At 47.8% G+C, this 13,789-nt stretch overlaps 1 protein-coding gene and 1 long non-coding RNA gene across 5 annotated transcripts in view; one reads left to right on the plus strand and one right to left on the minus strand.

The window, feature by feature from the left end:
- Nucleotides 1-13,789, minus strand: part of SATB2 (SATB homeobox 2) — a 130,338-nt gene that overhangs the window by 111,388 nt on the left and 5,161 nt on the right. For 2 of the 4 annotated variants that reach the window (XM_042822090.1, XM_042822091.1), the window contains exon 3: nucleotides 11,218-11,436. The exons of 1 other annotated variant lie outside the window; for it this stretch is intronic. In XM_042822090.1, coding sequence (XP_042678024.1) covers nucleotides 11,218-11,386 — 169 coding nt within the window. In that variant the 5' untranslated portion in view covers nucleotides 11,387-11,436. Of the gene's footprint in view, nucleotides 1-11,217; nucleotides 11,437-11,623; nucleotides 11,753-13,789 lie in introns of those variants that run through there. One more of the 4 variants, XM_042822093.1, reaches the window with a different exon arrangement.
- LOC122162106 overlaps nucleotides 13,440-13,789 on the plus strand; it is a 1,012-nt gene continuing 662 nt past the window's right edge. The window contains exon 1 of the long non-coding RNA XR_006169425.1: nucleotides 13,440-13,531. This is a non-coding gene — a long non-coding RNA (uncharacterized LOC122162106). The remainder of the gene's footprint in view (nucleotides 13,532-13,789) is intronic.

Genomic DNA, 13,789 nt, shown 5'->3' on the forward strand with positions numbered 1-13,789 from the left:
CTGCCCCGTTGTCCCAGCTGAGAGTTCCCTGCCAGCCAGCCCCAAACACAAACAGAAGTGCTTATGCCAGCACCAGGCCCGTGTGCTCACCAAGAACCACGCACAGTCCTTCCAGATCACATTGAAAGGCAAAGGCAAGGACACTACTGCTTTATTTTTCCTAAATAAAACAGCTCAGTTGCTTCTATGTGTCTCCCACTTGAAATAAGAAGAAAAAATACCCTACAGCAGTAATTTATAATATGAACTAATGGAAAATATACTGATTTCACTCAAAACCAGTGAAGGAAACACTTTCAAATTAATCTGGCTTTTTTTTTTTTTTTCCTAGTCATCTTAAGCTATTTATTTTCTATAAGTTTTAGGTTTTGGTTTATGTAACTTAAAAACAAGTTTACGGTTCAGGAGGGTTATTTTTTTCCCCCTTTGTCTGGGGGGGCTGCTTTTCTTGTTTTTCTCTCGACTATGTGAAAAAAAAAAAAAAAAAAAAAAGGCAAGGGGGATAAGACTTTCTAAGCTGAGTTCCACCCAGAATTAATTTTAATGACCAACATTTTAAAACCCTGAAAACTGAAACCACTAATAAGCCCTTAACTGGTGGTGCTAGCAGATGCCACCATATTATATAATTTTTAAAGCAAAAAGAAAAACATATTTGAGCAAAAGCATTTTAATGAAGGTTCTATTAACTAGTCTCCTGGTACCAGGATAAGTCCCCTGGAATGTAACAGAAAAGCTTTTGGAGCCGGTTTGAGGTTTTATTTCTGGAGAAGAGCTGTGCAGCGTGCTTAGGCCTTCTGTGGGATCTCCATTGGGACTCACCAGCAAGCTCTTTTCTCCTTCACGTCCATCCCTCTGTGAACAACCCCTGACAAGAAGAAATATTATCATCCTCCTTCATGTTACCAGATGAACAGCTGACTGAGACTGCAGCTACATGTCCCTCCTCAAGTCCCTTTACAGGCTGCTCCTGCTGTAAGACAAGCTGAGTGGATCTGTAATCAGCACCTCTTTCTCTCATATCTTTTAGACACTGGTAGCATTAGAAAAGCTCATTTTTAAGCTGCATACAGGAGAACCCTTTATTGACAAAAGGTAGAAGAAAGCAGAAGGTAGAATAAACCACATTACACACTAAAAGTAATGGACACCAAACCCAGTGGTTACTGACAGCCCTTCATCCTGCTATGCCTTCTGCAAGGGGTTCAAGTAATGCTACACCAACATCATTACCAGATGATAGTTGTTTGGTACAGGGGGACCTCAGAAGCTTTTGTCAGATCTTCAGAAGGAAAGTGAATGGAGAAGATAACCCATAGCTAAAGAAGATGTAGAAGCCATGCTACCATTCCCTGCTCTGGGAAGCATTAGCCTCCCCTTTCCCCGCTCAATGCATGTCCTCACTGAGTGTGCAGTTATGATTTACCATACTGTGGAGCAAGAATAGGATCTGGGGCTCAGTCTGAAATTACACTGCCCACACCTCTCTGCCCTGAGGAGAGAGAACGTTTCTTGAGCGGCATCCCCAGATTCCTTCTTCTTCATGAAGATAATAGGCTGTGGGGAAAACACTCCTGGTTCTGAAGAATAAGACACCACACATTTGACAACTCCTCCTTTGAAAGATTCTCCTTTCAGGAACATTCACTTTTATCAGGCAGCAGTATAACAGATTTTAAAAGCTATAGCATCTTCACCAAACAGGTCATGAGGTCGAGGAACGAGAGTCAACAGATATATCCCCTCTCTCAAAGTACACAGTACACTTCATCTGTTCAGCCAGTAAGCTACATTTTGGGGAGGAAGTGCAAAAGACCTGGTGAGGTCAACCTACCGTGCGTGGGCTCATTGGCTGAGATCCAGCAATCCAAGGTTTTGGGGCTCAGCAGGCTAAATTCCTACAACACTACACTGAACTACTCCAGAGAACCAGATACTCCTGCTGGTGCAAATGCACGTGCTTGTTCAGAGGTGTCAGCCAAAGGGAGCAGATTACATCTGCTATCCAAAAGCTGAGTTGGCTCCCAGCTCACTTCCGGATGCCACTCCAAATGCTGATTTACAAAGCTGCATGGTGCACGACTACAGACAAGGTTGCTGCAGCGAGGATCCCTTTTCATGCACAGTACAGCTGAACGGACACTGTGCTCACAGCTCTCGCATTTGGCTTCAGAGAAAAATGTTTGCCAGGTTCCCCAAGCCTCGGGCCTTCAACAACGTCCGGGTCCTACCTCAAGGGCAGCACAGCTACACATGCTGCCTGGCACAGTGCCTCAACATGCACAGGGCTACAGCCCGAGACGCTGGGGTAGCCAAGGGATCACCCAAGAACCTGTCTCAGCCGGTAATGGTTTAAGAGATTCGGTACTTCTACTGGAAACCAGGTTCATAATTAGGTGAGGGGGGAAAAAAAAGATGAAATAAAAGGCAGCTGCAGAAAAGAAAAAAAAAAACAGCAGATTCTTCTTTCCCATGAAGTAGCAGAGCACTTTATTCTGAAGAAGTCCGTTTTATTACTTTCCTCCTCTCCATGGCATCCTCTGAGCCCATCTATTTGGCAGTATTAATATAATAAGACTCAAACCAATGACAGAAGCATTACCTTCGTTAAGCCAAGCCCAGGCTCTCAGACAATGCTCAAGAAGAGCAGTCAAGCAACAAGCCTACTTATTGCACCCTCACGCACAGCAACTTGCATGAAGTCTACCATCCAGAGCTCCAGCTACAAACTCAACTTAAAAAAGAGAGAAAAAAAAAGCCCATACTTCTGTTATTCTGCATTTTCTCCAAGTCTAAAAATTGGTAGAGTGTATGACAGGTCCACCTCATTTTTCTTAATGATGTTTTTATTATTCTTTCACTCAATTAAAGCAGAAATGGATATTGCATCTTCTGACTGTATAATTGTTATTGTAATCTGTTTTCGATCACTGCTTGGGAAATGGGTCCAAAACAACATAAACTATCCACAGCCTCAGAATACAAGTCATTTTCTTTTACTACGATACTTAAAGAGACATCTATCATGTTGCTCTGCTAGCATGTTTGTATTATGGCAAAAAAGTTATTTGTAAGTTGGGAAAAGACATTATGAAAATCACCTTTTACATCGAAGTATTGTATAACTCATAATTTATAACTACATTTCTTAATAACCACTCAAAATAATAAGATTGGAAATTGTGCACATCTAATTTTAATATATAAATAATGGAAATGCATATAAACCAAAATATGCTCAAAATATGAATTTATATTACTTTGGAAAAATAGCTCGGTTATAGTTTTGGAAATGACAAGCTTCATTTCCAGTATATGACTGTCAGCAAAATTTATGACAAAACACTCTCTCTGAGTTTAGATTACCAGGATGGTAAATAGTTATATTTAAGTTTCCTCACTTATCTGAAGTTTCAGTCCAAGTGTAGAAAAAGTCAGCAGCTTCTAGAGAGTGCAGCGCCAGAGATGCACAAGCAAAGGCAAACTAACCCTGCGGCACCTCGACAAAATACAAGTAGAAATAGGACATCTTAAAAGAGAGAGAAAGAAGGTAACCCTGCGGCTGTACGCACTGATACAAAGCATGGTTCGGATAGAAGAAACGCTCCCTCTTTGGACATTTCTGGCCAGATTCTGCTCTTTTGAAAAGGTGCACTGTCAACAGCATCCTTCCATCTCATTGCATGTCTTTGGAAATAAATAAGGGAGTGTATTTCAGTGGGAGACATTTCTCCCGAGCTATGAAAACACAGTGGGTGTGCGGTTATTTCACGAGATGCCTCAGTTTCATATAAAGCAGTCTGACAGGTTATTTTTATTAAACATTTTCTGAGCCTTTTTACCTTGCTGGCAATGCTACTAACAACACACAGTTAGACTGCTTAATATTGCATGCTCTTCTGCTTAATATTGCATGCCCAACTGATACAAGGACATCAGGCAAAGCAAAATTACTGACAAGGTTTAAACTATCAGGCAGGAAGTGTTGTACACAGAAAACAAGTCACATCCTTAAACTCCTATCTAGAGCTACCTGACTCTTTTCTCAAGTTCTTTCTGTCCTCTTCATAAAGCTACTACAAATTACAACAGTCCTATCTTTTCCCTACCACATCTGCATTTAGCATTTGATAGAGCCTTTAAAACATATCTTCAGTTCAGATGTGCAGTCTCTGCCCTGGCAATAGGATTTAATACTAGCAATGCAGGGCTCTTGCTCAGACTTTTAAGCCACCCTGTAAATTATTTGTGCAGTCTTACTCCAAGCAGAAAAGACTCCTGGAAGGTTTTAAATAAGTCCTCTGACATTAGCAACATCAGTGTTCACATCTTTAAAAGCCAGAGTAACAACTACATTTTAAAAAAACCCACACAATTTCAAATATTGTTTGTAAGGACTTCACATTGTCAGCAGCCTTGAATACAAATAACTGCTAACAGCGGCTGCTGAAATTTTAGTATATTTTTAAATCTTCGGGTGCTGTCAGCAGAGCTCATACAGGTATTTAAAAAGAAAAAACAAAACAACACGGGTATTTAAAATGGAAAAGCAACAACAGAAATAATATTAGTTTACATTTTAAAAAATTGTAAAACAAAGGCAATACATTTGGGAATACAGAATGGTATCTTTTTCCCGTGCCAATACTCGGATCAAAGCGAATGGAGATGGAGGCAAAGTACACCGAACAGCTGCAATACATGCTTCTGCACATGGAATTCAGGAAAAAAAATCTGAATGGTACAACTGCAACAGCATCGGCAACACTGGCTGGCAGAGAAAACAGCGCACATTAAAGCCGCCAGCTCGCTGTGAATGGCCACAACAGCCTCATTGAGATGGGCTAATGGCTCTGCCTGAACTAAATGCAAAGCGTGCTTTCTGTGCTCCTTACTGTTATAACCGATCTGTATGTAACCCAGGAGCACGTACGTCGCCGATGGGTGTTCTGCAACAAGTACTAAGCTTGTCGGAGGCAATTTTTGTTTGGCATGGCTAGAGGCTAGGAAATATTTCTGAAAAGCCATCAGCTGCTCAGGTGCCTTTAGTCTGCTATGACTGCTCCTTTAACCTGTACCAGTGACACATGTCACCACGCGGATCAACGTCCATGACCCAGCACGCTGATACAAGAGGAACCAGTTAGCACAGGACAGCTTCCCAGCGGTAGATGGGCCCCCGATCCTTTGTTTGGCACACTGGGCTGGCCTGAAACCCCGCATGCTTCCAGGAAGACGGCGCTGTGCTGGCAGTCACCAGGGCCAGCAGCAGGCACGGGTTATCTTGAACAAATCCTGACCTGTCAATTCAAAGGGAGTTGGTAATGCTTCATACCTTGGACAACTGGCCCTTTAATCCTCAAGCACAACAGTAGTTACTAATTTAACTAGATTACCATGAAGGACGGTAATTAAAGGCCTAACTTATCTATGCTTTGCAATTTGGGATTCAGAAAAAAAAATCTTCCTCAGTTTTACAGATTTGCAGCTATTTTAAGAAGTTTAAAAATAGGATTTAAAAGCGGGTTGGGAACTGCTCAATCACACACACAGAAAAGAGTTTTCCTAAACAGGTCACACATCTGTTTGGTGAATATAAATACATGCCTGCAGTAAAGCTGTCCTCAGCTCCCACCACCGTGGTTGCCACCGTATTACCACCTTCTGTGCCCCTGCGAGTGGCGAAAATCTGACTGCTCCAAGCAGCTCACTTCAGCTCCAAATCACTATTGTGGCCTTTTCCCACCCCGTTCCAGGCAGACAGCTTTCAGGAAAGCAGTAATAATGAAAGTAACCATAAAATTATTCAGGCTAGCATCTCCATGAGGAGCATTAAACTCAAATACCTTTTAAGGCATTTTAAGGTATGACCCGACACCACCTGAAAGCCTCTACTACAAGCTAGGAACTGCAAGGGCAACTGCAGTCTGCTGAAATGACAATGTGATTACAAGCACACTATGCTGGGCTTTTCCCATTTTTAATCTAGACAAAATATTCAGTGCAGTGAAAAAAAAGAGACGTAAATAGAATACAAAGGCACCTAAAACTTAAATATTTAGGAAAAAAATCTCTAAACTTCATCTTTAAGCATTTATCTGTAACAACAGTTTAAAACTGTTTTTCCTCCTCTGATGTTCAAATATTTAATATAAATTCTGAGAGAGAAAAAGATATTGCAACTAAATTTCTCGAAAGTGTGTTCCTTCACCGGCATCTTGGTGGATTTTAGTATAATTTTGCCATCTTCCTCAGGAAGAAAGAGAATCCTGGGCAGCCACTTGACAGAATCACTCTGGCAAGAGTTCTCAAACAGGCGCCCTACAAATAATTGACAATGAATCTACTCTGACTGTCCCAGCAACAGAAAGGAAAGGCAGGACACGACTTACACGGGGAAGGGAGAAAGAATTAATGGCGACTTCTTCAAAGACGGTTGCTTTTTCTTTCCTTTTGCTCACGATGAGGACAATGCATCAAGTTAACTGATGTGGCTGTGTCTGGGGTGGGGAGGAAGCGGGGAGATGACGCTAAATACTTACGAACTGCTGTGGGAAAAAATACAATCTTGCTACAGCTAATCTTAAATCTCGAATTCAAAATTGCCAGTGGCTTTCTGCAGATGCAACTTAGAGTTCCAAAATTACTCTAAACATCAAATTATGCCTAGGTCACCGAATGGGTGGATACCCTATATTCTGTTTAATGTGTATGTTCAATTGCACATACACTTTAACCGACCGTGTCTTTATTTTAATAACAGGCCGACTACTGAAAACACATAAAGAGAGGCTATTTTTCTACCTCAGCAGAAATACAGCTGATACACTACATGACCCTTCAGGAGCGACTGCTCTATTTATTCTATTTAAGTGACATAAGCGGATTGGAAAAGGAGGGGGAAATCGGGAACAAGATCTGAAATCCACTTTTAAGCATCAGTTGTGGAAAAGAAATCACTGCCTTGCTTTTCTTAAGCTTCAGGTTAAACTAAAAGTCTCTTCCTTGTTACATATTAGAAACGCGTTTACATTTCCTCGTAATTCCTAGTGAATCATACTGGAACAAAAGGCAACATTTTCCAACTATTCTGCCACAGAAAATAGAGTCACGCACTGCTGGTGCTGGAACTAACAAGGATCCGCAGCTCTCGTGCTTCTGTATCTCAAAACGTTCAATTCTTCCAAATAGCTACGTGCTTCCTTTTGGCAGCAAGGAGATACCCCTCATCTAGGTAGGAAGACCATCTGAAACTTAACCTACCCTTCTGCTCAATTAGTAAGGACAACTGGAACTTGCTTCCTTGCTCCTTTCAGGATTCCATAGAGAGCTTAATGCCACCTGACTGCTTAGAGCAGAATAGCAGAGCTGAGCAAGCTCTACTCTTCCAGCTGCATGTAAGTGAGTTTTGCTCTCTATTAAAGTATGCTAAATCCTTGTAAGAGATACAGAAGACAGCAAAGATCCTATGACATTTTTTGCAGAAACAGAATGGATTTTGACAAACAACTCTTTAACCTTGGTCAGCACGTTTGTTGCCCCAAAGAGAGATCAGAACAGCTCTCTCCCTGTACCTGAGCAACATGGCTGTGACACAGCAGAGCCTCCAAGGGCTCACCTCAGCGAGAGCCACCATCCATACTACCCGTGCACCCGACTCCACGTAAGCACGGGAATCGCGCTGCAGATCAGCGTCCCGATCTCACCTCTTGGTTTGAACTGTCTCTGGGTTTTTTTCTCCGTTAATATTTTGTAAATTAAATCGTATTATAGATTGTGAGTCCCTTAACTGTTATTTCTATCAGACTGCATCAAAATAATCTAACCGGCAATTTTTTCTGCAGTCATTTCCTGCCCCAAACCTGAACACGTTCCTAGGCTGTATGTTGGTTCTACGTTTGCACCTCAGCAAACCGAATTTCAGACCAGCTCTGCCCGTACCGTGGCACTGTAAGATGTGCTCAGAGGCTGCAGATGCTCATTCTCTTGGCTCTTCCTAACAAACACACAAAAGCGCACATCCACTTACGCACAAACAGGTTCGTGAACTGTGGTCAACAATTTTACAAATATAAGTTTCTTAGCCATTAATGATTTTTTTTCCCTAAATCCTTATGGAGTGAATTACAAACTGCAAGGAGACGCCAATTCTAGTAAGTGAATGTTACCCAACAGAGACATAAAGCTGTCAACACCACGGTGCTCTTACTTGCTTTAAACTCTCTCCCAGGCTTCATATGTTTTTTAAAGCAATATTAGCCTTTTTTGTTGTTGTCTTCCCAGGAACCTTTATAAATCTGCCTCTCCTGAGCATCTGAACACTTGTGCTTCCTTGTATATGAGTTATGGAACAGCCAAGTTGGATAGCTGCTGAAATGTTTTACAGAGCACTGGGCTGGTCAGGGCAAACAAGAACTGGACTCTAACACCTAGGACTGACAGTAACATTACTGTGAGCAGCACCGGAACTTCTAAAGCCCCTGTTAACTGCAGCCTCTAAGAGCCTGTTTATCTTTTTTCTGACCTTTGCAAGTTTATTACAGCTGTGTAATGGCCTCTGAATTAAGTGCCTTCAGTTTAGGAACGGGGAAAAAAGAAAAAAAAAAAAAAGGAGAGTCATAAAAACAAAATTTATCTTGAGAACAACTGCTCTTCTGCCTGCACTACAAAAGCTGATATCTATACATTTCTCCACTCATAAACCTAGACGAAAAGCTACAAATACCTACAGCAATATAATATTTCTCTATTTCTCAGGGAGTCCCTTAAAAAGAAAATGGGAGTAAATGTAACTGTGACTATAAAACCTTTACCAAAGGTCATCATTCTCATCAGAGCACCAGTCAGTTAGAGCTTATTTTTCTGTTCTCAGGGATTTTGTTCACGAACACACAGTATCAGACCAACAAGACACTTGACAGGGAGAAAGGAGTGTCAGCATTTACATCCCTAAGGCCCAAAAGAACTATTAGTATCCGTCTTTGCTTTCAAACTCTTTATATATACTTTACAGAATTAAAAAAATAACAAACAAAATCCAAACTAAAATGGTCTCTAGCTTCAGTAAACTATTTCAATTTTTTTTTTTTTTTCCTGAAGTTCACGTTCCATTGATTTTAGCACTTATTTTGAGGCTGAAATGTAGGAACAAACTGAAACACTGACAATCAAAGCCCTGGATGTCATTTCATTACATCCTTCAGTAGTTCCCTTTTTATCAAAACCAGGAACAGCACTAAAAGGGCCTTTATCAATATTTGTTTGAAGAGAAGTTTCATACTAATTTGTCAGTAGATTAAAAGTCCTCCTGCTAATGCCTACAGCTGCGTTTCACAAGTGAACAGAAGAAGAATTACGAATGCTGCAGCACTCACTGCAAAGATGCAGGCTTCCAGACATACTGAAACAGTGTGATCAGCATCCAGAAAGAGATCGCTTGGTCACACAGGTTCTTAGAGAACAGACTTGAAAAAGAGCAGAGGAAAAATATCTGGAAATCAGCTGTCGATTTATCCTGAGAGCATTTCCAGGAGAGGAAAAAAATGAAATCAATTTTAAATAGCACCATTATCTTATTAAAGAGACCTGCCTTAACTAATTTAGTATTGAGTATTATAGAACCTAGGTAGGTATTCAAACAGGAATAATTTTCTTCTTGCTTTCAGTATCGATACGGAGTAATGAATAAACTTTATTATGAATCGTTTAAAACTAAAGGGATTCCGACTGCTTAAAAAACACCAGCAAGGAAAAACATTTTCTCATGCATTACCTACTGCCCCACACTTGTACACTCCACCCTGAATCAACGCTAGAAACGAGCCAAAGAGCAATGAATGAAAATGCAAGCTCTTAAAAAGTTTGCTTTCAGAAATGAGTCTTTGTCGTGTGAGAAATCTCCCCTGAGCCAACAGGCCAGATTCAATCTGAGCCACCAATATCATCGTAAAGCCCTAGGAATTCCTTAGCAAACACAGCAGCAATCAGCAAGCAGTATACATATTCCAAAACATTTAAAAACATTCCTTGTAAGTGTACTTCAGTAAGGCCCACGAGCAAAAAGATTCAGCTCTAGAATTTCCTGTAAAACTGAGCAGCAGTAATGCTTCAGTCTCCCAAAGGCATCCAAAACTCCACACATTACTACTCCAGCGCCTTGTATATGATTAACTCGTTGCTTTTTATAATTATTCAATAATTATTTTTCCATCAATTCTTAAGTGGATTAGTGCTACAAGTCTCTCATCGCAAAGCTTTCTTCTCCTCTCCTCTAGGTTAGAAGAAAACAGTTAAGAGGTTTAAAAGCAGACACACAGTGATCCAAGAAACAGAGAAAACCGGAGAGGTTTCTTACCCTTCATTAGGTACAGAAATGAGTCCTACTTTTCTAAAATAAAAGAAAATAAGATCTGCAGCCCCTTAGCAAACCTCAGCAATTAGATCGCCTATTGAGCCAAAGAGGTCTAAATCAGCATCTAATGGAAAATCGCTAAATAAATCTCACGTAGCAGGGAGTCATGTGACGGCCAGCCCGAAGTATCTCTCGCAATGTCATTTACACAAACTCTTTGTGTATAAACAACCGCGTTTGTGTATTCCCTCTCCGCGCGGTTTTAAATACAAATACGGAGAGGCTTTAGAAGAAAGGCAACGTTACGGGTGGCCCGCCCTGCTCGTAGCACACGGCTAATTTCGGATTTTCAAATACGATTTTCCAAACGCGAGGATATGCCGCATTAAATACAGCGGCATCAGAGGTCGGTCGGGAAAAGAGACATTTTAGACAGCCGGGCTGCTTGGAAGAAGAGAAAGCAAAGCAACCACGTGTGTTACTCAGAATCACCCTTAGCACTCCCTGAACGCGAAACCGACCGGCAGCGAGATAGCAGAGTATGAAAGTTACGGCACCGCAGAGAACTGCGGGATCGCTGCAAAAGTAACGCCGAAGAGTTCAGCTGTCAGAGCTGAACCTCGTACGTGCGTCCCCTTCCCCTTTACACCCCGTCGAGCGCTGCCAAACGCAGCCGGCAGCACCTGGGCTCTCCCAGCCGCGAACGCCGCGTGCCCACCGCGCAAAGCCGCACCCGGAGCCGCCCGCCCCGCTCGGGCCCGGCCGCCGTTTCCCGAAGCTCGGAGCCGAGCCAGGCGCCGCACGGCCGGGCCGAGGCTTTCCCGCAGGACCCCCCCGCGTTCCCGCGCCCCGCAGCACGGTTATACCTCCCACGGGCTTGGCGACGGCGCCGTTGGGCCTCCCGCGCGTGCCCATGGGGCTGCCGTTCTGCTCCAGCCTGGCCACCTTCCCGGGGGGGGGCCCTTTGACATCGGGGCTGCCGCTGCCTCTGTCGGGGCTGTCCCGCAGGCAGGGGCTCTCGCTCCTCCGCTCCATGCTCGGGGACGCGGCTCCCGCTGGCAAGTCGCAGTAGAAGGAGCACGGACCTAGGGTGAAAAAAACGAGGGGGCTTCAGACGCCGCCTCCTCCCGGGACCCCGCGGCTCCCGGCGGGTCGAGGCCGGGCGGACTCCGGGCAGCCCCCGCGGGCAGGTGCCGCGGAGCAGGGGAGGGGAGAAGCAGCCTTCCCCCGCGCCGCCCGCCGCGGACCGCCGGGCCCCGCCGCCGTACTTACTGCTTAGAGCCTGGCTGTAAGTTGGCTGAGTTGGGCTCTGTCCATGGATCAAAAGTAGAGAATCCAGGGTGGAAAGTTTTCTCGGTTCCTCCTCGCGCGCCGCTTTCTTCCCTTCTCCCGCTCCCCCCACCCTTAGCCCCCTCCTCGCCCTCGCCCCGGGCTGCGGGGCCGAAGCCCCCTCCCGGCGGGTCCCGGGCGGCGGACGGAACGGAGCGGAGCGGGCGGGAGGGGGCGCGGGGCGGGGAGGCGCGGGGCCGCCGCCGCCGCGGTGCGGAGCGGAGGGCTGAGAGAGGCGGATCCGCGCCCGCGTTGAGAGCGGCGAGCGCCGAGGGCGGGAGGCGCGCGGCGCCCCGCAGAGTCGCTCCCGAGCGGCGCGGGAAGCGGCGACCCCGCGGCGTCGCTTTCAATCTCTCCCTCCTCTGCCGGCGACGGCAGCGGCGGGAGGGACTCGCCGCGGAGAGCGGAGGAGCGATTATCGGCGGCGTTGAATCATCGAGGCGAAGCGAGTCCCGCTCGGGGCCGTCCTCGCGTTCGGATTTGGTGCGTGTGCGCGCGTGTGCGTGTGCCTGACCGTGTGTGTGCGCGGCGCGGCCGTCCCAGGGCTGTGCATCCCAAACACCGCCACCCCGCCTCGCCCCCACAGCCCTCCCCCTGCCCGCCCCCCCGCAAAAACCGCGCCGCGGGGCTCGCTCGGGCCCGGGCGGCGGCGCGGACGCCGGTGGGAGGCAGAGACCCACCTGGCGGGGAGCGGAGCGCCTGGGCATGGAGCGGCGCGCGCGGGGACAGAGAACGGAGTGGAGCCGGACGGGGGGAAGAAGGGAGCGGGGAAAGGGCAGAGCGACGGGATGGGGTGCCGGCAGGCGAGCGGGGCAGGAGGGCGCGGGGACGGGGCAGCGGGGCGGGGGGAGGGCCGAGGGGCAGGGGTGGAGGAGGAGCTGGGAGAAGGAGAAGAAAGGGGGAGAAAGAGAAAAAAAAAAAAAAAGAAAACAAAAAAGAGAGAGAAGAGAGAAGAGGATAAGCCGGAGTTGAGGAGCGGGGACCGACCGGGCAGGAGCGGAGCTGCCACCGGCATCCAGCCCCGGCACACGCTCGGTCCCACGCAGCCTCCGCCGCCCCTCTGCCAGGAGCCGGAGGCCGGCAGCGGCTGGCCCGGCCAACGTAGGGCCCCGCCGGCGCCCGGCTGCAGGCGGTTACCGAGCGAGCCCTGAATAATTGATGGCGGGGCCGGGAGGAGGTGAGAGGCGGCCGGGAGCGGCTGCTGCCGCCGCTGAATTATTGAACAGCGGAACCGCGGGCAGCGCAAGACGCGCGGGGATGAGCGGGCGGGGCTCCGGAGGGGCGCGGTGCGGGCCCGGTGCAAGGTGCGGCGCTGCCCGGCAAGGCCGTGCCCGCAGGCGCGCCCCGAGGGCTCGCAGCGCCCCCTGCCCGGTCCGGGGCCGCCGGAGCCCCGCGCCCCGAGCTCTCTCCGCCCGCCACCGGCGGAACGAGCACCGCGTTAAGGTGGAGCGGGGAAATCGCCGCCGGAAGGCTCGGGCGGACGGCCGGGGGAGAAAAGCGGCGGACGGCTCCGGTGCCCCCCGCCCTACTCCCCCGCCCGTCCGCCGCTCTGCTCTCCGCTTTGCGAGTGCCGCCCTCCACGCCACCCTCCTCACCGGGCCCCCTTAAGAGCCGTGCCTTTTACGGTGGCGCCGGAGGGTCAAAACAAAAAAAAAGAGAGAGAGAGAGAGAAAGAGAGAGAGACAGAGAGAGAGGGGGCTGCGGGGGGGGTGGGGAAAAAAATTGGCACCGGCGGACCCCGCCGCGCTGCCCCGGGCTGAGCTCCGAGCGGTGGGGACGGCCCCGGTGAGCACTCGGTCGTCCCGGCGCGGTGCAGGGAGCGATGTCAGAGAAGCGGCGGACCGCGGCAGGGTAAGAGACACCGCTCGGCCCCGCGACTCCCACCCCCGTCCCGAAAAGCGGCTCCGCCACCGCGGCTGCAGCACTCGCGGCTGCACCCCCAGGCATGGCAGGGCAGAGCGGGGCACCGCCGCCGTGTCGCTGCCCCAGGCCGGGACAGAGCGAAGCCGCGAGAGCGGGTCTGGGCATCCCGCGGGGCCCATCCTCTCCCGTCGTGAAGCAGCCCCGTAGCTGGGAGAAGTGCCGCTTTTCCTTTTGAAAAACCCGAGC

Source organism: Centrocercus urophasianus, unplaced genomic scaffold (genome assembly GCF_019232065.1).
Source record: "Centrocercus urophasianus isolate 14NV4802_14NV808 unplaced genomic scaffold, USGS_Curo_1.0 seq_20, whole genome shotgun sequence".
Lineage (NCBI taxonomy): Eukaryota > Metazoa > Chordata > Aves > Galliformes > Phasianidae > Centrocercus > Centrocercus urophasianus.